General features: G+C 40.4%; 2 protein-coding genes across 3 annotated transcripts in view; one reads left to right on the top strand and one right to left on the bottom strand.

The window, feature by feature from the left end:
- Positions 1 to 10,256, top strand: part of Tomm70 (translocase of outer mitochondrial membrane 70) — a 35,651-nt gene extending 25,395 nt beyond the window's left edge. Inside the window, exons 8-12 of the mRNA XM_027412486.2 lie at positions 324 to 431; positions 1,481 to 1,597; positions 4,132 to 4,229; positions 5,988 to 6,110; positions 8,188 to 10,256. Coding sequence (XP_027268287.1) covers positions 324 to 431; positions 1,481 to 1,597; positions 4,132 to 4,229; positions 5,988 to 6,110; positions 8,188 to 8,341 — 600 coding nt within the window. The 3' untranslated portion in view covers positions 8,342 to 10,256. The remainder of the gene's footprint in view (positions 1 to 323; positions 432 to 1,480; positions 1,598 to 4,131; positions 4,230 to 5,987; positions 6,111 to 8,187) is intronic.
- Positions 10,257 to 12,521: 2,265 nt separating this feature from the next.
- Nit2 (nitrilase family member 2) lies at positions 12,522 to 23,606 on the bottom strand. 2 transcript variants are annotated; one of them, XM_035444454.1, is made up of 10 exons: positions 23,491 to 23,606; positions 22,264 to 22,382; positions 21,196 to 21,316; positions 20,243 to 20,331; positions 18,434 to 18,527; positions 17,877 to 17,951; positions 16,792 to 16,870; positions 15,282 to 15,380; positions 13,340 to 13,395; positions 12,522 to 13,017 (listed from the first exon to the last, which is right to left on the bottom strand). In XM_035444454.1, the coding sequence occupies exons 1-10, from the start codon at positions 23,495 to 23,497 to the stop codon at positions 12,926 to 12,928; spliced, it is 831 nt and encodes a 276-aa protein (XP_035300345.1). In that variant the 5' UTR covers positions 23,498 to 23,606; the 3' UTR covers positions 12,522 to 12,925. The 2 variants fall into 2 exon arrangements, with proteins under 2 accessions (XP_035300345.1, XP_035300346.1); XM_035444455.1 differs by having other exon boundaries at positions 23,431 to 23,577.
- Between the last annotated feature and the right edge of the window lie 386 nt (positions 23,607 to 23,992).

Below are 23,992 nucleotides of genomic sequence, written 5' to 3'. Positions count from 1 at the left end.
TGTCTTGAAATTAATTGAAAGGTAATTATATATAAAGTCTAACCTGCTTTGAAATTAAGCATAGAGGCACTTTTTCTTTTTTAACGTTTCTTATTTTTTATCAAAACTGCAGTGAAAAAAAATGGATTGTTTTATTTTTAAATTAGATATCAGTTTTGAGGTTTTAGAATCATGACTTTTTCCTGCAAAGTAATTTTATGTTGCATAATTAGTAAATGCTAAGCATTCACTGTGTTAACAGGAAAGAAATAGAGAAATGTGGTGCAAGCTTAAATGTTGAGCCTATTATTTTGATTGCATTTAATTATGTATTCTTTACCTAGCTGAAAATTCTGCTGGATCTAGTTGAAGAAGCAGTGGCAGACTTTGATGCGTGTATTAGGTTAAGACCCAAGTTTGCTCTGGCACAAGCTCAGAAGTGTTTTGCATTGGTAGGTGCCATTTTCATTTGTGATTTCATAAGCACTATTTGTATTTTGTAGTATTCACCAAAATGAGCATCTCATTGTCTACAGAATCATGTTTTTCTCAAATGGTGATTTCAGGGAGAAAAGATGTGTGAAGCATTTTTAATCAATATATACCTGGCCTTGGACTCACAACCCTCCAGCTTCAGCTTCTCGTGCTAGTGTTGCAGAATTGCTGCTCTACTATAAGCTAATATGAAGGATTCCAAAACGATTTAAGGGAATAATTTATAGTCATGACATGATTTAACTGCTCCTGCTTTCCCAATGACCAGTCATGAAATAATTTTCCCTCTAAAGAAAGTTGTCGTTAAATATTTATACTATAGGTTTAAGATGAAAATAAAATTGTTACATTAAAAGTTCAGTAGATGGGATACAGCTTGGTAATAGGCTGTGTGAAGGCCTAACATGTGTAAAGTCCTTGTTTTGAATTTTGGCACTGCAGAAAATTAAATAAATCAGATTATGCCATCTATATGCTTATTTAACATCTTAGTTTTCTATTGCTGTGAAGACATACCATAACCAAGGCAGTTTAGAAAGGAAATCGTTTAATTGGATGCTACAGTTTGAAAGAGCTAGTCCGTTGTCATCATGTTAGGGACCATGAGGTGCTGGAACAGTCATTGAGAGCTGGCATCTGATCCACGGGAGGAAGAGTCACTGGGCTTTTGAAACCTCAAAGTCCACCTCCAGTGGCATATCTTTTAATCCTTCCCACAAAAAAAGCTGAGAACTGAGCATTCAAATGTGTGACCCTATGAGGCCATTCTCATTCAAACCCCACCACAAGGCCTTGAGAGCCCCTTGCTTCTTTAGAATACATAGTGGCCCCGTAGTCCTGACATTGTGTTTGATTCTCTGCTGCTGAGTTGCTCCTTGGCAACTTGGATTAACAAGTCATCTGCTTTTCTGGAAATGCTTTTGTAGTGTTCTGTATCTTTTATAATTTGTTAAAATTCCAGAAGTGTTTTTAGCTCTTTGACTGGAGTATTCTGATTTTTAAACAGTATCGCCAGGCATACACAGCAAACAATTCTTCACAAGTCCAGGCAGCTATGAAAGGTTTTGAAGAAGTCATAAAGAAATTTCCAAGGTGTGCTGAAGGCTATGCACTTTATGCCCAGGTAAGTATAAGCATTTCTTAAGAACTGCACTTGTAAACTTGATCCCAGTAGGGAATTGTGCTGGCCTGATCACAGTTTTCTGTGGATGCAGGCAGTGTTGTTTCTGCTTTGATTGTCAAGGCCCATGGCATGGTCCTGAACCACTGCAGGAGAAGCTCCTGACATCCAATCTGGAAACTGACCCTAAGCTCAGAACGTGTGGACGCTCTGGGCAAGCATTTTCTCAGGACTGGACTGTTAAAAGTCATTTCCTTCAGAAAATGTACTCTTTACTTAACTGATAGGGAAAATATCCATGGTATGGGGGTCCTTTTGCTTGCTCTCAAAGCCCTTTAAATGGTTATCTAAACTGTAACAGCTTACTTTCTCTTTGGTTGGCTTAAAATTCTTGTTAGTTAGCATACAAAGTAACAAGTTTCTTTCCAGCATCATCATTCATAATTTCTTTCTCTTAAATGTCTTCCACTCCTCTTCCCCTCTGCCCTCTTGTTTCCTTTTTTACTTTTATGTTACCCACTTGCCTCCCTTAGAACCTCTTTTTACACACTAGCTTCATGACCTGTACCTGCACTTACACCCACATATAAACACAAAAGTTCAATGCTTGGATGTACACATGAGATAGATCATGTATACATGTGTCTTTCTGAGTTTAGGTTACCTTGCTTAATAAAATAGTTTTCAGAGCTGTTTACTTAATAAAATTGCCTGTTATCCTTGTACAGGAAAACATACTAATCTTTCTAACAACATCCCTAATTTAATATATGTGCTGCCAAAGTGAGAACTATAACCCCCTTCCCCCAGCCAGAATTCCCTGGTATTAAAGTTATAGGTAGTTAGTTGGTTAGGTACTGTGTGTGTGTTGGGAATCAAACCTATGTTCACTGGAATAGTGGCCAGGGCTTTTAACCACTGAGCCATCTCCAGCCACTGTCTAAACTTTTTTTTTTTTTTTTTTTTTTTCCCTTCCTTCCTTCCTTTACTATGTAGCTTTGGCTGTTCTAGAACTCACTAGATAGACCATGCTGAGCTTAAAGGCATGAGCCTTTCAGCAAATTTTTGCTGAAAATTATTGAAACTTTTAGATTGAAATTCATAAAAACATTGATTTTTGTGTCATCTGTATTAGTGAGTGACCCTCTTCCCATTGTCTTTTAGTTGAAATTTGCCTTTCCTGTATTCATTTTTTTTCCTTTTGTGAGATGGGAGGTTACTGTGCAACCCAGGGTGTCCTTGAACTCATGGTCTTCCTGACTTGGCCTCCTAAGTGCTGAGGTTGTGAGCCTTTGTCACCATACCCAGATTTCTGACTTTTTTTCTTAATTACAAAAAAAACTCTTAAGAGCTTTCCCCAAAAATCCAATAGCAATAGAAAACTTTAAAAAGCCGCTATCTTTGTAGGCTCTTTCCCTAATCCCATCTTAAGATGGCTGACATTTCATAAAAATTTGGAGAGAGGCCTGTGGAAAGGTTGGTTTGTGTGGGGTTATTCCAGTGTGTCCTACACACCACTGGGCAACAACTGAAAATCTGGGACATGAAGCATCCTAGAAGTTGTTGTCCCTTTAGTCTTAGTTCTTCCCAGTTCTTTATAAAATAACATGCAAATTACTATAAAAGCACTAGCCAGATTCTAGTAGCACACCTATAATCCCAGTACTAGGGAGACAGAGGCAGGCAGTTCTCTGTGTTAGAGGACAGCCAGGGCAGCACAGAGAAACTCTATCTTGGGGGGCGGGGGGAACCAAAACAAAACATGCACTGTGTAAAGCTAAACTAAAATGAACATTTCTAATTTAACAATGGACAGTAACATCCTTTGTCGTGGAATTCAGAACTTTTTTGGTTATAGATTTAGATCCTTTAGTGGAACTAGCACCAAGAAGATCTTTTGCAGTGTGTCTCCAAATCACACACTTGTCCTTTTCCTTTTAAGTGGGTTTGATTTGTAGGAGGTCTCTTCACAGCTGCACTACCATTATTAACTCACTGAGGATTTTTGCATATATAAATCTAAATTTTGTTTCCATAGTTTCTGTAAAAGGTGTAAGTATCAAGTTTTTTGTTTTAACTCTCAAAGTTTGGGCTTAGGTACTGCCAGCACTTCTCCAAGTTAAAGCCTTGATACTCTCTGGTATCCATGAAAATCTTATAATAGTTCATACATCTATAACACACCCCTCCTAAGACTAGTTCCATTAATATTAGTGTGATAATTATAAGCACAAGTATAGACTTGTGAAAATGACATAGCTGTCATTAAAAGTAGGCTCTTCTGTATTCTTTAGTTTCCCAAACTCTTTGATTTCATTTAACTACTCACGGGAAGAGAGGATGGTTAGGACCCCATATTTATAATAGGTACAACCTAAAAACTTGAGTAATTAAGATGTAAAATTTAAACTGGCTTAAATTAATTTCAAGCAGTAAATTGATGGTAAATAAGCTTTAATGCAAAATAAACAGTATAATTTTAATTTTCAGGTTAGCAGTTACATTGATATATATAACTGAACTTTCTCTTCACATAGGCATTAACAGATCAACAACAGTTTGGTAAAGCTGATGAAATGTATGATAAATGTATTGATCTGGAACCAGATAATGCTACAACTTATGTTCATAAAGGGTATGTATTTTTCTGGTTCTGTTTGTTCCAATAAGACACTAAACTTCTTTCACAATAATAGAATGTTTCTTATAGCCTTACAGAAGTGATTCAGAGTAGACATATCAATGAATTGATTGATTTCTTACAGTATGCATTTTTTTAAATCTTTATGAGTATGTGATATGTGTGCATGTGTGAACGTGGACACACTTGCCACAGTAGACATGAGAAGACAATTTGGGTGTCAGCCCTCACTTTGTGCCTTGTCTGAGAGAGGGTCTGATATCTGTGTCAACCTCCCCAACCAAAAGGGGAGAGTTTATTAATAAACAGTGTTTGAAAACATTGATCATAGATTGTTCTGTGAAACACAGCCTAATGGTGTCATTTAGATAAACATTTTTTATTTTACTTTTCAAATTTATCAATAGTTTGTAACTTAATAATAATTCTGCTATGGCTAAGTATCTGAAACTAGTCATTTTAATTATAAAACATTGTGGAAAACTCTTAAGAATGCAAGTTTGTTTGGAGACAGTCTGACTGTGTAATCCTTGCTGACTTTGAATGCATAAAGATCACCTCCTTTTGCCTTGCAAGCGCTGGAATTAAAGTGTGTATCATCATGGCCAACTGCAAAACTAATTTGTAATATGTGTGTGTATATGGATATATTTTGTTGCAGAAAAGTAAGCTATGGAAAGATTAAAATATTGAGAAGCTGAACTTGTTTTTTATGCCTACTTGAAAGTAAGAACCTTTCTCAAAAAATTAAAAAAGCTTAAAGTAATTATTGTATTTGTTATGATATACATCTTTGGGTGAAGTTTAAGAAAAAAAAAATAATAACCTAAAAGATAAGGCTGGATGGAACTAGAGAGATTAGATTGCTCAGCGGTTAAGAGCAGTTCTTATTTTCCAGAGGACCCAAGTTGAGTTCCCAGCATCTGTGTTGACAGGCAACTCTAAACCACCTATAGCTACAGCTACAGGGGATCTGACACCCTCTTTTGACCTCTACTAGCACTTGAACATATATGTCAGGCATTCACAGAAACATACACATACATAAATGGAAAAAAATTAAAGGCTATAAAATAAGTATTTCATACCTTTAATCTTTTGAAATGACTATCACATTATTTAGAATTTATATATATTCAATAAATTGAAAATAATGTAACAATTTTATTTTTGTAAGGATAAGTTTAATTTGCATCCTTACAGTAAAGGGAGAAGCCTGAATTTGCAGGGCATTTTTTGGCACTATGTCTAACATACTTTTTATTTCCATGAAGTGAACCAAACATAGCTGAGACTACAGGCCGGCTGTACACTAGAAGTCAGCCAGTGCCAGGAGCAGAGGAGAAAAGAGACAAAGACAGGAGACCTAACACACGAACTCTTCTGGGACCTGTAGACAGGAGCTAAAACCAGGACTGGATTCCACAGTCAAAACTGGTTGGGGGACAAGGGTAGAAGAGAGAGAGGCAGGCAGGGAGCTCGGAAACAGGTAAATCACTCTTGGTATTACATACAAAATCAGTTGTCTCTGTTTCTTAGAAATACAGAGGCAAAAAAGACTGGACCATGACTTTATGAATCAGTGGCTGTACAATTCAACATCAGAAATTGGTAGCAAAAGCCTCCAGTGTGGTGTTATGTTTCACTTTAGTTTTTGCTTTTCCTTAGGAATTAAGTTACAAGTTTTTGGAGAGCAAATACCAAATCATATACATACTGGATCCATCTAACTGCCCTCTTTTGCATTTCCAGTTTACTTCAACTTCAGTGGAAGCAAGATTTGGATAAAGGTTTGGAGCTCATCAGCAAAGCCATTGAAATTGACAACAAATGTGATTTTGCATATGAAACCATGGGAACTATTGAAGTGCAGAGGTACTTTCTAGAGTTTCTTATAAGTGTAATGAAGCACCATAGATTTTGGGGGTTTTGTTCTCATGCATTTGATTATCAGTTGATATCCATTAAATTTTTAAAGCTTGTTTGACTTTTGTGCACAGTTCTCCCAAAATTAGGGAATTTAGATTTGCCTCATTTCATAATTTTTCCAAATTGAAAGTTACAATTAATAAAAGTTGTCATGCTTGTGCGTTAAAAAGTGAGACTAGGTCTTTATGTATTGTGTATGGTTTCCTTTTTCACTTTTATTGTTCCTGTGGGAAGACTAGAAACACTTGAAACATGGTTTAGTCAGTGTCAGTCTGTTTCTTGTTAGAAACAGATAGACAGGCCACAGTGAAGTCTGGATCCTACCATACAGAAGCAACCATCCAAGAAACTGGACAAGTTATAACATGTTTTGAATTTTCATAAAAACTCTGGTTTGGTTGTATTTTTTACAGTTCTGATTTCCCACCATTTGTTTTATATAAATATTTACCTAGAGTTACACTGAAGATCTTCGTTTCATCTTGACAGCTATGTATGTAGTGGACTGTACCATCTTAATACTGGTATTGCCTCCAGTGCGCATTCTAGATAACTACTGAAGTTGAGTATCTTCCACATGGCAGTTCTGTTGGCCTAAACCCTGTCTTTAATGAATGCTCCCAGTACACAAGAGTACAGAAACTAATACTTAGGCTGAAAACCTAACAAGGTCACACTGAAACATCAATGAGGACAAGACTTGAGTCCATACTTGACTGATGTCAAGGTGACTAATCTTGCCATTATCACTTATCAAGAGTCCGTGTAAGTCCTCTTAGTTCCTATTAGTTCCTCTACCTGTGACTCATGTTCCTTCAAAAGACTGACAAGAAATTTGTGGTTCCTCTGATGGCAGGTATATGCAAATACCATCTCTTAATGGGTATGGGACAGACTTCTGAAAGAACTCTGGAGGTTGAGGCAGAAGGGTCAGAGAAGTTCAGGTTTCTCCTAAGCTACACAGGGAGTTTTGGGTAAGGCTGAGCTAGAAATCTTGTCTCAAAAAAGAGTTCATTGTAAGCCCTACCTTAAAATTAAATGATTGGCATTGCTGGTTCTGCTAATATTTTGCAGAGCTTCTAAGCTATTGAAAAAAAAATGGCCCATATGAATTCATAAAATAGTTAATTGTGCTAGCCATATGCTGTAGGAAGTCAAATATGATTACATTTATGGGTACTCACATTCCTGACAGTTACTCAGTATTGACTTTGATTTTATATGTAGGATTACACACATGTACACATACATGCATATAGTTTTCCTAAACAGTTGTTTCTTAGTAACTATAAAACATAGTAAGATGTAAACTTTGTTAGCTATAGCATGTTCTCCATTTATTTGTAAGAACTGAAAGATATTCATCAATGAGCCAGTAAGATGGTGTAAACATTCATCCGCCTGTGTGTATAGGGATAAGAGAACTCTGGAGACTATTGGGAATAAAGTGGTTAATTCTTCTGGGAAGAGAAGTGGCTCCTAGAAGGCAAAGATTTGACGGGAGTTCAGCAGGGACAGTAGTCTAGGGGCTCGTTGTGATCAGGGTTGGCATGATCAGGAGCTGAGATTGTCCTGTGACTGCATACCAGTTCACAGACTTGAGATTTGAGGTAAGAGATGAGGTAAGAGCCTTACACAATCCTTGAAGGGGCAGGCCTCTGAAGGCTACTAGTGCTCTCAGAGGCTGTTGCCATAACCCTCACATTGGTTTTTTGTTTGGTTTTTGGGACAGGGTTTCTCTGTGTAGCTTTGGAGCCTGTCCTGGCACTCGCTCTGTAGACCAGGCTGGCCTCAAACTCACATAGATCCACCTGCCATGACCTGCCAAGTGCTGGGAGTGAGTAGTCATGACCCGGCTAGAATAGTATTTTTAAGAATAGTTAGAATTCATTGGTGCTTTCAGTGTGCTGTGCTAGACACTCTTGTTTATTATGAAACATTTTTATTAGAATTATAGTTGAAGGTTTCATGCAGCACAGTTAAACTTTATTGGTTATTGAAATTTTGAAATTTTGCTCTTTAGAGGAAACATGGAAAAAGCCATTGACATGTTCAACAAAGCTATCAACCTGGCCAAGTCGGAAATGGAGATGGCTCATCTGTATTCACTTTGCGATGCTGCCCATGCCCAGACAGAAGTAGCAAAGAAATACGGATTAAAACCACCGACATTATAAAACCAAGGGGAAAGCAGACTGACTCTTTTTAAAAGAAGTTTACCCCCTCTTCAACTGAACCCTGAAGACACTGTCATGAACTGTGTTGAATGGTGGAACTTAGTATTCCCTTTGTGATGTTGTCATTCATTACATCTGTTTCATGTTTAGGTGTTGTGGGTGTGGCTGTTGAAGGAAGTTTGCAGTCTTGCAGCTTTTATTCCCTGTGCAACAAAAGCTTAAAACCTATTAAAGGAATATTAAAACAAACTTGTAGAATACAAACAGTAATTGGCCATGCAAATAAAAACTTTGATTTATTGATTTGTTTTTTTATATATATATATATATATATTGGGGTGGGGATTATGTTCTGAATGATTTTGTTTTTATAGCTGTTTGTATAATATATGAGTGTTTTATAGTATGTTGGTTGGTCTTCAATATAGTAAGTGCTGTAGTATAGACTTCTTTTATATTCAATTAATCCTTTTTAATTTTTTTGAAGGATGAGAAGCTTCAATGTGGGTTTCAGTAAAATTGAAAGACTTTAAGCTATTGTCAGCATGCACAGTGCCTCTGATTCTGTAGTACTTTAGTAAATTATGCAGAAGCAAAATATTCTGATTGATACTTGTACGGGAAGACTATTAATGAGGGACTGACAAGGAAGGTAAGATGAAAGAGACATGTATATAATTACCTGTACTATTCCATAGTTAAGTACTATTTAATAGTATGCTTTTTAAAGAAAGTGGGTGTGTGTGAACAACCCACGTACAGATGGAGTACATGTGATGATATATAGGAATATTTAATTAGTTTAAATTTTCTAGTTACAAAAATACGGTAAAGGTTCAAAAAGGATGTCAGTCCTGGAGCCAGAGCATACTTTTTGAAATGACAAAGTTTAGTGCTTTATTTAGCTGTGGCTGTATTAACTTTAAGGGATTTTGAGCCAGTATTTTCAGAGATGTCCAATACATAGATTACTTTTTTTATTGAGTAACCTTGACCTCTAAGGACTGATGGTCCATGTCCACATCTCCAGGTATCCTGACAGCTAGCTGATTTTACTTTCGTTGTGTTCATTTTTATCTGTACCTCATTCCCTCCTTGGAAGCGCTAAGGTTTCCATTCATCACTTTCACAGACGATCCTTTTGCTTATTTATATGCTGGTTTTTTGTGTGTGTGTGTGTGTGTGTTTGTTTGTGTGTGGTGGGGTGTGTGCAGTTCTTACTGAGTGTTTCCAAGATCCAGAACAGATAGAGGTTTATTTACATGAAATGAAAATATGAAAAATTTACATGAAAAGTAAGTCTGTTAAGACATATGGACAGGAAGTCTAATTATAGTTTACATTGTTGAGAGTAAAGGAGCATTTTACACTCTTATTTAAAAAGGGTGCTTTATCCCACTGAAACCAAAATGATTTTGTCTACACATGCTGTCTTTTTAGAAACTATTAGAAATGACTTCTCTTACAAAGTTGGTCTTTGGATAAGATTGGTAAGCATGTGGCTGATTTTAGTAGGGGCAGTTGATATAATTTAAGGTGATTGATTGGGATAATGGAAAGTTGGAGAGCTCTTCATTTTGTTCTGAAATAATTCTCCAATGATGATAACCCTAAATACAGAAATGTCCTACATCTCTGAATGTGACCTCTTCACTTAAAAAGTTTTTGTTTTTTTTTTATTTGCATGGCTGTATTTACATTAATACTGACATTTTCTACTCTGCTCCCTTCTTTCTTGGGGCTGGGTAGGAAACAATGAAGCATGTGCCATTCACTACTGTCATTCCAAATAGTCACCAACTTTTTTGCCTGTTGTGAACATTTTGAAACTGCACTAAAAGCTGCATCTGTCTCTGTATCTTTTCTTTTGTAAATGGCTTCACATGTAAATTCACAAAATAAATACTACATTCAAGCTTTTTTATCTATTCTTGTAACAGAAAGATAGGTAGTTTGTTCATTTATTAACTAATATCCTTTTTTAGTCAGTTTCTTGTTGGTTCAGACTAACTTTGGAGATAGGCATTTGCAAGTTTTTATTGGTGTGATTTGAAACATCCTGAGACTATTCATCCATTTAACAGTGAAACAAAGCTCTATGGAGAACAGTAAAGAACCCCCTCTTTTGTCCTTTATCTGTATCTTATGCTTGAAGAAGCAGCCTAGAAAACCATCTGTTAAATGTTACAAGGGGCTCAGTTCTTCATACTGTTTCCACAAAGAAGTTTAATCGTGGTTCTCAACATGGAGAGAACTTGTGAATGTAAGCTAAAGCCATAAACGTCAAAGGAACTGAATAGTCTTTATGACTTTTTATATACAACAGAAGGACAAACTTTAAAGGGGAATAAGGGAGGGCTAGAGACATTTGATTCCAAGGACTGCACCCATGTGGCAGCTCACAAACTGCCTGTAACTCTAGTTCCAGGAGATCAGATGACACACGTGTGCTGTGCAAACATACATGCAGACAAAATAACTAAACACAAAAGTAATCATTTAAAAAGAATAAATAGTAACTTGGCCTTCATGAAAATGCACAATGTTCGTTCTTCTAATAATACTTCTTTTAAAAATGAAAATTGGTTGGCACAGTGGCCTGTATTCTCAGCACGCAGGCAGAGATAGGAAGGTCACATAGCAGGACATACAATAATGAAAGAGATTGGGTAAGGTTACAACTGTATGGAGAACAGCTTTAGCATGTGAGGTTTGTGTCTAATCCCCAGTGCGGGGGGGGGGGGGGGGGGGGTGGATGTCACTCTTCCCCCGCCCCAGAATGGAAGACTACAAAACAATACAATACTTGACAGAGAATTTACATACAAATATATAGGCCACTTACCACATCTGGATAAATAAAGCCATAAAAATATGAGCAAAAGGTATTACCAAAGACATATTGTGAAAAGATGTTAGTATCAGTCATTAGATAAGTCAGTTTTCAAAAATATTCTTTCTTATATGTGGAAGGGTGGAAGGCAACTTTGCAGAATAGGCTCCTTCCTTCATAGGTTCCAAGGATTGAACTTAAAACTTTATCAGGCCTGCAAAGCAAGTGCTTTTACCCACAGAACCATCTTACCAGACCAAGAAGTAAATTTACAGTGAAAAAGCTGGTCCTGACATTGTGCCTATAATCCCAGCACTGGGGAGGCTAATGTAAGGGAATCCCAAATTGAAGGCCAGTATTGGCTACATAGGAAGACACCATCTCCAAAAAGAAAAAGCATAATAAAAGTTAACCATACTATTACTGTAATACTCAGTGTAAAATGATATGAGCACTTTGGAAAAGTTTGGCAGTGAAGTTGATACTTGCCCACCACTCCACTCATACCGACATGAAAAACTCAGATGTCCATCAAGTAATACATCACAGATGCACAGGTAAGATAAACTGTACCAATAAGAGTACTAGGTTGTAATTCACTTGTTAGATAATTCTAGAAAATTCAAAGTACTCTATGGTGGTAAAGCTTATCAGTGATTGAATAGCTAGAGAGGTTACAAGATTACAGGGGAGGGGCTGAAGAGATGGGCCAATGGTCTCAAGAGTGCTTCCTGCTCTCTTCTCTGAGAGAGCCTGAATTTAGTTCCTGTCACCCACATCAGGCAGCTCATGAATACCTCTAACTCCAGCCCTGGGGGATTTCCTCTGGCCTCTGAGAGCACCTGCACATACCCACACACGGACATGAATAATAGGTTGGTTTTTTCCATTTTTTTTTAAAGTTTCTAGGGTGGTACACCTATTCACTTTGATTGGTGTTTCATAGTTGTGTATGTGTGCCAAGTTTTATCAAATCACATATTTCATTTTTTTAAGTCACTTGATTGTTACTCTTCAGTGAGTAACCACAATAGTAAACTATATACTTATATATATTAAGTTATTTATATATATAAAGTTACTTACCAGTATGGTAAACAACCACTACGTATTGAATCAGTTGTATGCTTGAGCTGTATTGTACAAGCCATAGATCGCAAATACTATTTAGAAGTGGCGTGTTAAATTCCATTGTTTTCTTTTTGTGTGGACTTTTTTTTTTTTTTCTATTTGTCTTATTGGTCTTTTGCTTGTTGGTTTTGATTTTCATTTCTGTAGGGTTTTTTGTTCGCTTGTTTTTGAAAGAGAAAGTTGGATGGGTGGGGAGGGGTAAAAACATGATCAAAATAAGTTGTATAAAAACAATTTTAATAAAATCATTTTTGAAAATGTCATGTTGATGGGACATTGGCACCATGAAAGTCAATGTTCTACAAAAGTTATTTTCTCAGCCAGCTAAGTATCACATCATTACCAGCTCACCACCAGCTACACATACTAACAAAAATGCAATCTTCAGTTTTTAATTGTGCAGAAGGATCTTAAGACTGAAATGCCTGAGAGCCAACAGCCTAAGTAGTTATTTACCAGAGGAGCTAGAACATCATTACCCAGCAAATTTAAAGAAAAGTTTGAATTTACTAAGGGACTTGTGCTGCAGATCAGTGGCAGAATTGCATATGTGAGGCTGTAGTATAAAGTGGATCATCTTCCAGAGTGTCATCCTGCTTGTGATATGTCAGAAACTAACTTCATGGCTTCTTTGTCTCCACTGCATAAAGGTCTGCTCTTTTCTGTTTTAAAATGGGGATTTGCTGCCGAACTTCAGCCAGCTTCTTCAGGTCTGCAAAACAGGAATGCGCATGATAATGTGCAACTCCTTACCAACCAAGGTTTCTTCCCCAAACTGAAAACAACTGGCTTCAGCAAGTGACACCGTGAGTAACATCTGCCTTGTCTGCATGCTGCCAGCCTGGCATTGGTCTTGGGGTCAATTCAAACCAAACAAAAACAAGCCCATTGAGACAGAGCCCCAAAGCTCATCCTCAGAACCAGATCCAGAATATGGACCAGGATAGAAGAGCAAGACACAAAGACACTCTTCCAAGAGACCAGTTCCAGAGTTGTGGAGAAAGAAACTGGGTCCACAACAGTGCAGGTCTTACCTATGTCTGAGTACAGGATCATTTCCTCAGTGCCAGCTTTAGTTAGGACCTGTCCCCTGAGGGAGATAGAGAGAATGAATTAAGATTCACTGACATCCAATGATAGTCAAGTTCTCAATGTTTTCCTCTTGGTCTAACAGGCCAAAAGATTCTACGATCTAAAACGAGAAAAGTGTTAATTCGGGGTCTATTACTTATGTTGTGAATACGAGCCGTGTGAGGCGCGGTGAGAAAAGTGTGGAACGTGTTTCTTACACTGCACACTGCTGGAAAACAACAGCTATCCTGTGATTGTAAATATCTGGAAATAGAGTTACCAGTTACCAACAGGAAGGGCCAATACTACTTCCTGCCGAAGCCCCTTTAATGAGGCTCTCCATCGCTTCCTCACACCCTCAGCTGCTTCCACACCTGTGGGTAGTGTGCCTGGGCCTGTGCAGGACTCAGATCTACTAGAACAGTGGGTCCTTAACTCTTTGGGAATTGAGTGAGCCTTTCACAGGGGTTGCCTAAAACCATAGGAACACATAAAATTTTAGTTATGAAGTAGTAATGAAAGTAATTTTATGGTTGGGGGGTCACCATGATATGAGGAACAGTATTAGAGTCTCTACCCATGTGGCTGTTGTAATTCCCACCCATTGGTCCTGCCACATTCAAAGTTCTTTCTCTATGTAACCCCCAGGCACCAATCACCTCCATGTCAGCATAGTCCTGAGGGCACTAGAACCCTTCAGAAGCAATAGCACAAAGCACATGCAATTATTCTGCAAGAAACAGCCACTCTAGGTAGCAGCCAGAACTGGCTGTAGAGCCTGTCACCAACACCCAGACAGGAACATGACAGAAGCCAGTGTAACCCTTCCAGTTCTCCATTGCCCATAAACTCGGTGTGTGCAACTCCAGAGATCAGTCATCACATCTTGTGAAGCCCCTGCATCAAACTCACGAGTGTGCAGGTGTGCGTGCGTGCGTGTGCGTGCGTGCGTGCGTGTGCTCGCGCACACACACACACACACACACACACACACACACACACACACACAGGGGAACCCTCTGGGACCTCATAGGGATATTTAAACTTCAAACTCTTGGTTTGCTGACTGGTCTCTTTGTTCTGAAATTGAGGAAATGCTTTGTGTGTGAGTGTGTACATGCACAGAAGTCCTATGGACTAAAACCATCTTTTGAAGTCCAAAGTTCTAGTAAGGATGCATGTCTAAGTTGAAATCTTACGTGTGAACATACACTGTAAACCTACACTTGCAGTTGCCAACCATGTAATTTGCCCATGGAGAAACAACTGTGCTACTGTACGGATATATGTTCCCATAGTGGTAAAATTCGTTACCTTTTCACGGGAGACAGCTAGTTTCCTCTAACCCAGTGGTTCTCAGCCTTCCTAATGCTGTGACCCTTAAATGTGGTTTCTCATACTGTGGTGACCCCCAACAACAAAATTATTTTTGTTGCTACTTTTACAACTGTAATTTTCTACTGTTATGAATCATAATGTAAATGTCTGATATGAGACCCACAAGTTGAGAATCATTGCTTTAACTCATTGCCCTGTCCAGTCATTACATAGGGAGTGACATTTTTGCCTTGTTTGTCATTCCTATCCTGGGACCAGTCACTCAGCTTAAATCTTAACTAAACGCTAAAAATTCTGGAATCTTTTTTACTAAAACCAACTGCCTACCTCATTGCTGCTGCCTTATTTATTTTGTGTGACTGCCTAGATGGGGCTTAAACAAGCAGAAGAGGACAAAGGCCAAAACTCAATCTGGCAAGCAGGATGCTTTCTTTCTCACGTGGATTGCAAGTGGAAACTTCCCTTACTCGTGTTGGCATAAGTGGGTAAAAGGCAGGAGGAGCTGTGGGGCAGATGATCCTGTGTCATCTTTCAACCTCTGGCTGAGATCAACCGAGACAAACTTACCAAGGATCCACAACAGTGCTGTGTCCCCAGACCACATACGAGGCTTTGTCATCCCGGGCAGGAGAGGCTGTAGCCACGTACACCTGATTATCAACAGCCCTGCAGTAGACAGACAGAAAGCAAATACCTTACACATTGTAGATTTGCAATATGTTTCTACCCAAGTGTATACAGTTATTTTTAGAAAAACAAAAACTATAAAAGCACTAGAAGAAAACACAGGGAAAGGCTTCTGGACATTGGGATGAGCAATGATTTAGGGGAATAAGACAAAACACATGAGGTCATGATCAAACTAAGATGCTTCAAATGAAGGTACCAAAGAGTAGAAAGAAAACCTCCAGAATGGAGAAACAAATACAAATTTGTAGCTAACAATATCACAAAACAACCCAATTTTAAAATTGCAAGAAATCTAAGTATGGCAAGGCTTGTCTGTAATGCCACCAGTCAGGAGGCTGAAACGAGGAATCAAAGTTCAACGTCAGCCTGGGCTAATTGAGCCTGTCAAGGAAGAGCAACAGAGCTAAATAGTATTAAAAAGAAGCCCAGGAAATGGTGCTATAATTCAGAGCCTGAATGTCCTCCAAAGGACCATCTGAGGCTGGATCCTCAGCCCACAGCACTACTGGGAGCAGAAATTGTGCAACTTTTACTGGAGGTAAGTCACAGCCCCTCCTCTTTTTCCTGCCTGGAGTGAAAAGGCCTCCACTACACTCTCCAGCCAAGAGTAAAATGAAACCTCTGAAAAAGTCAAGATAAACTTTCCTCCTTCTACTTCTTTATCTAGGGGATTCTGTCACAATGATAGGCAGCTGTCAAACACAAATGGCCAACATAAATATTTTAAAAATGCTCAATATCACTAATCATCATGCAGATGGAACCTGAAGCCTAAGGGTAACAAATCCTGGTGAGGGTGTGGAGAAAATAACCACTATCAGTGGGACTGTAAGTTAGTAGAGCCATTGTGGAAAGCAGTAGACTTTTATCCAAAAGCTAAAAACAAAGCATGTGGTCCAGAAATCCTACTAAAAGGTATAAATCCAAAGGAAACAACAGAACATGAGAAAAATCACCTGAACCCCAGCATTGCTGGACTGTTCCTCAACAGCCAAGAAAGGGGAACATCCCGTATCTGTTAATGGATGAGTAGATAGAGATCACACCTATGTATGACACAATGGCATTTAGCCATTACAAAATTGTTGGAACTGGAAGTCACTAGGTTGGTGAAACAGTCCAGACATACACTCTCACAAAGAGAAAGAGGCATGTACAATCTAAAATAAACTCATTTTAAAAGCCAGACATGGCAATGGTGGTACAGGCCTTTAAACCTTGCATCTTTTGAGGTCACTGCTACGGCATCGGAGACAGTACCCAGCAGAGTTCTCTGTGAAGATTCATCCTAAGTGCATCTGGATGCCAGGGCAGGTGGGGTCAGCGGTAGAATTCCATTTAAGGCTGATACTTCCATCAACACTGAGATGCTTGGTTCCTTTCTTACCGGGCTCGCTGGAGCAACTCCCAGTGGGCTGGTCCAGTGGTCAGATTGAAAGCTCCGGGATACACCAAGAGCTGGCAGCCTCCAGACATGAAAGACAAAATGCATAGTTAAACATTTGGTGACTCTGGTTCCTTCCTTTATTCTTTATCTAACAGAGCCAAACTCAAACTTCTCCACACCCAAAAAGAGGTCATTCTAGCAAGACACAGATAGGGATCTGAATTTTTTTTTTTTTTTAAGAGCTATTCCAATATAACAGCCACAAGTAAAATGAGATGGAGGGAGCAGAGTTAGGACTGGTCCTTCACTTTTAAAAAGTAAAGAGCTGTAATCAAAGTGTTGCTTGGCACCAGATGGTCAGGACTACACAGTGAAGAAGAGTAAGATGTGACTTTCCCACCCATTAGGGGCAATACATTTCCAGACGCTGTGAGGTCTGGGATGCACACACCTCATCTGCTAGACATCTGTCAGGTCATCCGTACCACTTCACTAAGTGTCAGTGGCCTTGTAAGGACACGGGCATGTGTTGAACGGTATCAGCAGGTGCTTTGTAAGTTCTCTCCTTAATCCCCCATCAAAGCATTCTCTTCGGGAACTAGAAGCCACACCTCTTTAGAGAGGTAAAATGATTGATCAAGGTGCTTTGCTAACTAAGGGGCAGAGTGACTTGGCTCAGAGTAAGTCTAGCCTAGATCAAAATATTACTATCTGTGTGAGAATTGAAATCCAGGAGAGCATAGACCATTGTTCCATTTCCAGTGGGCCGCATGTAACTTAACAGGGTGATGGGAGGGTTCAAAGGGTAGAGAGGATATTCAGGAACATAGCTTCTGCCTTAGCTACACATTGTATGAGAGGACACCCCCTCCAAAAAAAAAAAAAAAAAAACATATCAGAAGTCTGTTTAGCAAGCTGGGTGGAAGAGCTGGACATGAACACATTAACACACTACCTCTGAGATTCGTGCAAATGCACAAATTTTTTTTAAGCAACTTTGTGTTAAGGGCTCCCTTCATGCCACAGGACCATCCCAGAATCAAACCTCCAAGTGGCTTCCTAACCCGTCTGTAGTATTATCTCACCTCTTTGTGCATAAATTTGTGCAAGCTCTGCGAAGCGCATATCATAGCAGATGCCCAGGCCCACTCGGCAGTAAGCTGTTTCCAAACCAAAAATACACACATGAGAAGTGAATCTCCTGGAACATGGAACAGAAGGGCAAACCTCTGATCACAAAAACCCTGACAGGGAAGAATTACCATGGGACTCCCCTAAACAGACAATTTGTATGTCTAAGCCTATCGGGACATCATCTCAAAGACATCATTCACCACCTCAGCTATGAGAAGTTCCTGTGAGTAATGCCCATTATCTAAGTAGGGTGTGTCAATTGTGGCCCAGTAGGAATACTCTGGATGCTACGGTCAGGAAGCTGTAACCCAATGGGAGAGAAATGCCGTGTCAAAACCCTGGGTTTCCATTCTGTTCAAACTTTCTAGAATTCTGGCTGCTTACCTTCCTCAATTCTGAACTTTTTTTAGTAAGGCTATGGGAAAACTCTGGGGACAGACATAAAAGGAAAAATACCCGCTCTTCTTTACTGGGATTACTGTAAGAGGCAAACTTATCTGGTACGTACGAGTATCAAATGTGGAGAGATTATCACCAGGACTCAATGTTTTAGACTCTTGAAATGTAATTTTCCCAGGAACATCAATGTCAAACAGATGGATCTGCATCAAAAATAATTGATTTGGTTACCTCTTTTCCCACAGCCTCACAGCATAGTGGCAGACATCTCCCCATGGTCAGATATGGAAATACTCTTAAGATCCACAATACAAATGTCATCCCCAGCTTGCCCGTGTTGCACCGACAAGTTGGTTGACATGCAATCCCCTATCTTATTGCTCAGTGTGGGATCTCAGGCATAGTATTATAATAGGTTTAGGTAATCTTGTATTTAAATAATAGTATTAAATTATCTTGTTTCCAATCTCTGAAGGAACAGATTCATTATTTTACCTAGGCCATCTATTACAGGAAAACGGAGAAATGATGCAGGTTTTACAACCCTGTTTTCTACAGGCATGTAAAATGTGCAGGCTCATCCTGAGATGTGATGTGTTGCTTTTACTCACTATGAATGCTAAGAAGATTTCTCAGAATCAGAGTCACACTGATGAAACTGGCAAAGAGGAAGAGATACTTGGGAGGCAGAGACAGGTTTTATCTCTGTAAGTGTGAGGCCAGTCTGGTCTACAAGAATAAGCAGGGCTATGTCGAGGCCCTGTAGCAAAAAACAACAACAACAAAGAAAACAAAAAAGAATGAGCAGTCTTTAAAGACAAACTGGCGTGGTGGCACATGCCTAGAGCTAAAGATACTCAGACATGGGGATTGCCACAAGTTAAAGGCCAGTCTGGACCACTGGAGTTTAATTTAAAACCAGCTAGGTTACACAGAAAGACCCTGTCTCAAAACAAAAACAAAATTCATGTAAAATTTTGTGAAGTCAGCAATGCATATATAATAATGCATTTCTTTCAAATAAGATTTTTTTTCTTTCATTTTTATTATTTTTTTTCAAGACAGGGTTCTCTGTGTAGCCTGGCTGTCCTAAAATTCACTCTGTGGACCAGGTTGGCCTTGAACTCCTAGAGATCGGCCGGCCTCTGCCTCCCAAGTCCTGGGATTAAAGGTGTGTGCTACCATCACCTGCTAAAATGAGTTTTTTTTTTTTTTTCAAGGAAACAAATGTCGCTTGATATTAGAAATCAATTGATGTAATTTATCACATATCAGTAAAAGAAAAAGACACACGAATGTTAGTAAACTCATGTTTTGGGATGGTGGCAGTGACAATGACTAAAGCCAGGCCTTCCCCGTGCTACAAAAGCACTCCATCACTGAGGTATACTCAGCCTGTACCTGTAAACTTCTACAACCCACCATGACTTTAAAAACAAAAGAGCAAGACTCTTCCATGAAGGGGACTCTCTTCTTCATCTAACAGTCACACTAAACAACCCTGAAGCAGTCATCATATTTAGGGGGAAATGGTGAGTGTGTCCTCTGACACTGCTATTTAATGGTATTCTTGAGAGCCCGCATGGAGCAACAAGTAAAATACAGAAGTGGAAGAACGAGAGGATGAAGCTGCCTGTCCTTGGGGTTCTGACAGCATACGCCCTCTCCTGCAGCCACTATGAGCATCACCATGGACATTCACTATGTTCCCTTTTAAAAGGGCCCTGCCCACCTCCCATCCTCCTCTTTCTCTCTCCCTCTCTCTGTCCTGGCCCCCCTTCCTCTCTCCTGCTGCTCCTTCTCCAGAGGCTGCTCTCCTCCCCTCCCTTTCCCTAATACAACCCCCACCTTTAACCCTGTTGCATGGCATCTTTCTCTCCATCACTGCTTTTCTTAAATTGCAACATCCCCTACTTACCTTTCTGTGCTTTACCAATAAACTTCCATCAGGCCCAAACACAGCACAGGTGTTATACAATTTCCCAGCATCCTCTTCAGGGATGGAGCCTTCATTGAGAGAAATATATAGTCACACCAAACAGTAACAAAAAGGAATGGGCCAATAACTGTGTGATACTAACTAGGTAAAGACCTGGGAAACAGTCATTTGGATCCTATAATAAGCTTTACTCAAAGCTTTCTTCTCCCCCCACCCCCATCTTTCAGTGACTGAACTCCAAATTATTGCTAATGTATAATTAGGCCAGATGTCAGAGGAAGGTTTAAAAAATAACCAAACTGCCCCTGAAATTCAGTCGTGACATTGTGCAACAGTTAATATGTAACATTAGAGCAAAATCAGGAATTCCTCATTGCTCAAATTCATCATCTTACAACAAAACTGAATCCCAGAGGCCCCATGATGACAATGCTAAGACACAAACGTTTCTCCGTCGCAGACCAATTCCATACACACCCTATTGGTTCCTAATCCTTAATTATCACAGATAATCGTGTTCATTCTATAAACTCTAGAGGTTTGTGCCTTTTGTTCCTCAATCAGCACACAGAGCAGGTAAGGTTTCTCCTGCCACATTCTACCCAGTCACCTCATTTTCCAGGGAAAGCCACCAGGTGTGTTTCTTTCTATGGTAGTTACTAACCCTTTAACATACGTGACTCCTGTGAAAGTATGCAGCCATCTTTGGGTTAGGGGGATTAATCTAAAATCTTAAAGTTCATGACAAACTTCTAGTTTTTTACACTTACTGTATCCTGAAGTGTATCCCAAACTGACTGTGAATTTCCAATCCCCCTGCCTCTGTGTTCCAAGGGCTGGGATTATAGGTGTATGCCACCACTCCTGGCAACCTGATTCTTTTCAAGGGCGGAAATGTATCTGTTTTATGTTACACACATGGAAGGAATTACCTCCAATGAGATAAATGCTACTTTCCTTTGCTACTTCGGCCAGCTTCTGGGTGGACTCGCCAGGAATCTTCTCTGCATATTCCGGAAAGTAGTTTGTCCCATATGGAGAATTAAAGCATTCCTAAATTCATGTTAGAGGAGAAGAAAGTGGGCAAACCATTGAAAATTCTGCAGAAAGTAGAAACACACTACTTCCAACTCTGGTGCTGTGTGAGTGGATAAAACACCGCTAAGAAAAGATCCGGGGCTAAACAATGCCAAATCAAAGGCAGACAGGCAATTACCCCTGGTGAGGACAGAGGAAACAAATCCTTCTGCTGACTGGCAGAAAGCTAGGCCTGGAGCCTGTGGAATGACCAGTTCTTGGACATCCAGGCCCACCACAAATCAGGTTTATTCTGTGATTTTGAATACTGGGATGAATTCTGGAGTTCAAAATTACACTAATTATGTAAAGCAACAAAACCTATACATACAAAGTCCTGAAAGCCACAGGAGTGAAGGTGTTTTCCTAACTGTAAACAAGCTCTTGCCTAATGCACACACTCTGCCTTCAACAGTGCTCTATCGACACACACACACACTCCATGAGATTAATAATAAGATTCCCTTTGTTAAAGATTCCTGGTCATCTAGGAACTCCAAGGCTGACCCTATACTCTCTGACCATCAAATATGATACAACCTTCAGCCAAAGCCTCAAAAAAATTTTTCAAAGCAGTGCTAAAACAACACGGTCTGACCCTAAGCATGACAACAACAGAACGCCTTAGCTACGTAAGTAACAGAGTACGCATATAGGCCCCGAGAGTGTTAGTTATCTTTAGGTAATTTCCCTGAAATTTTGTATTCCTCATCTGAACAGAGTAGGTGATCCTTTAGACCTGTAACTGTGTTAAACACCCTATGACAAAGATCCCTGCTGGTGTCTGTGATAGGAGAGACAAACATGGAATACTAAGGGTCCAAAAGACGCACTGGAGGTGGGACACATGAGGACCACCGCTGGCAAGCACCACGGAGGCAGGTTCATGGCTCCTAGGAAAGGCCGGCTGCCGCCATACTTACCGGCAGGGAGACTACTTTGGCCCCTTGCTTTGCTGCCTCCCGGATTAGGCTACAAGCCCGGGTAATGTTATCTGATTTAATGGAAGAAACGTGAAGCTGGATGAGCGCCAATCGGAAAGCTGAGGGCAAAGACAAAAGGAAACAGTTGTCAGACCTGCCCACGAAGTTCAGCCAGAACCAGGCTTCTCACACACGGCACCTGGCAATGTTCCGGCATGGTTTTGATTGTCACAGCTACTGGCAATCTAAAGGATAGATTACATCACCAACACTGACAAAACTCAGCTTCTGATGCAGGCAAAAAATATCATTAAAGGTATAAAAACTACGATCTCTCATTCCTTCGTTTATCCTAATTATGGCGAGAAAAACTACATTTAGCCCCAATGCCTCTTACTAAACAGTGCCAGAATTTGGATAAAAACTAAAGAAACCAAAACCCGGCATTACTTTCAGGTTAATATACCTTGCATTGTCACCAGAGTTCACACAGACTCACTAAGGTTCCCCCTAACCCTAAGAAGCTGGCTGTTTGCTTCTGAAGGAAGTGAGGCTAAAACTCATTAAGGTTTTGTTTTGCTTCTGGCTTCCACTCTCCCTCAAGACACTCTAGGGACAAGGTCCCGACCCCGACTTGGGGCTGGTGGAACGCGCCCTCTGCAGGCTGGGGTCCTCCGTGAGCAGGACTTGTTGCTTCTTCACCTTCTCAATGAAAGATAATAATGACTTTGAAGATCCCTAGCTGCTCTAATAGCCATTATAAATGGGCAACAGCGATAGTCCTAGGGGGAAGGACGCAAAACACTGCTAGTCAAGGGCCCAATACGGAACAACATTTACGTGAGCATGCCAGGTTACTGCACCTATAAACATTTACAGACGAGGAAGCTTGCTGTGGGAAATCCGCACCAAGTCACTGGACGAAGAGGCACAGGAGGCTAACATATGAACCATGAAGTGAGATGCGACTAACAGGGAGTTAGGGCTACGAAACTGGAAAGCACCACCCACCCCACAGCTCCGGGACCCGCGTGGGGAGCAGCTCCTCCAGCGCAGGACGCCTGGCATGGAGGCCTGAGCTCGCACGGCCCGCGCGGCCCCACTAGCCCGGGCTTCCCCGAGCAGCCCTGCCTGGCTGCGAGCCGCGGACACCGGCGACCTGAGCACCTGAGCACCGAAGCCTCCGCTCCCGGGGGGAGCTCGACGACCAGGCCCCGTGCCACTTACTAGCCATGGCTCGTCTTCCGAGCACCAAGCGCCACGGGAACACCACCACCGGAACGAGACCAGTCAATCCCTTGGGCGAGCGCGGGAGGCGGGGCCGAGCAGCGCGTAAATGGGAGTGGCCAAGAGCTGGGCCGAGGGGCGGAGCCTCGTGGAGTTGTGGGCATTAGATGTTTGTTTTTGCTGTTTCTTGTTTGTGCTGTATTGCAGGACTGGTGAGGAAGTCTCGGGCTTTGGACATGTTCAGTATCTGTCTACCACTGAGCTCCATCCTTGCCTCGGCTCTGCACTAAAAACGGCTCGCTCTTTGAGCTTGGATACATCAAAGAGAAAGGAATAATTACAAATTCTTTAAATAAGGCCTTCAGAAGCAGGGACAAAGAGGAGCAACCTACATTATGGTGGTGTGCCATAAATGGTTATGGAGTGGTCTCCTTTGGGTAGAAAGGCTCTTTATGTGGCAAAAAGGACTGAAATTTCAGGTTGGATCGCAGCAGTGGCCAGG

The sequence above is a fragment of the Cricetulus griseus genome, chromosome 4 (assembly GCF_003668045.3).
Source record: "Cricetulus griseus strain 17A/GY chromosome 4, alternate assembly CriGri-PICRH-1.0, whole genome shotgun sequence".
Lineage (NCBI taxonomy): Eukaryota > Metazoa > Chordata > Mammalia > Rodentia > Cricetidae > Cricetulus > Cricetulus griseus.
The sequence above is the reverse complement of the archived record's forward strand: the minus strand, read 5'-3'. Positions and strand labels throughout refer to the sequence as shown.

What these genes read in the sequence shown, in the direction of transcription:
- Nit2 (XM_035444455.1), bottom strand. Translation starts at nt 23,497, where the DNA reads ATGGCTAGTAAGTGGCACGGGGCCTGGTCGTCGAGCTCCCCCCGGGAG. An exon ending in GCGGAGGCTTCGGTGCTCAG is followed by an intron (nt 22,383 to 23,430) that starts GTGCTCAGGTCG and finishes CTTTGCCCTCAG; the next exon opens with CTTTCCGATTGGCGCTCATC. An exon ending in TATTGGTAAAGCACAGAAAG is followed by an intron (nt 18,528 to 20,242) that starts GTAAGTAGGGGA and finishes TTTTTGATGCAG; the next exon opens with ATCCATCTGTTTGACATTGA.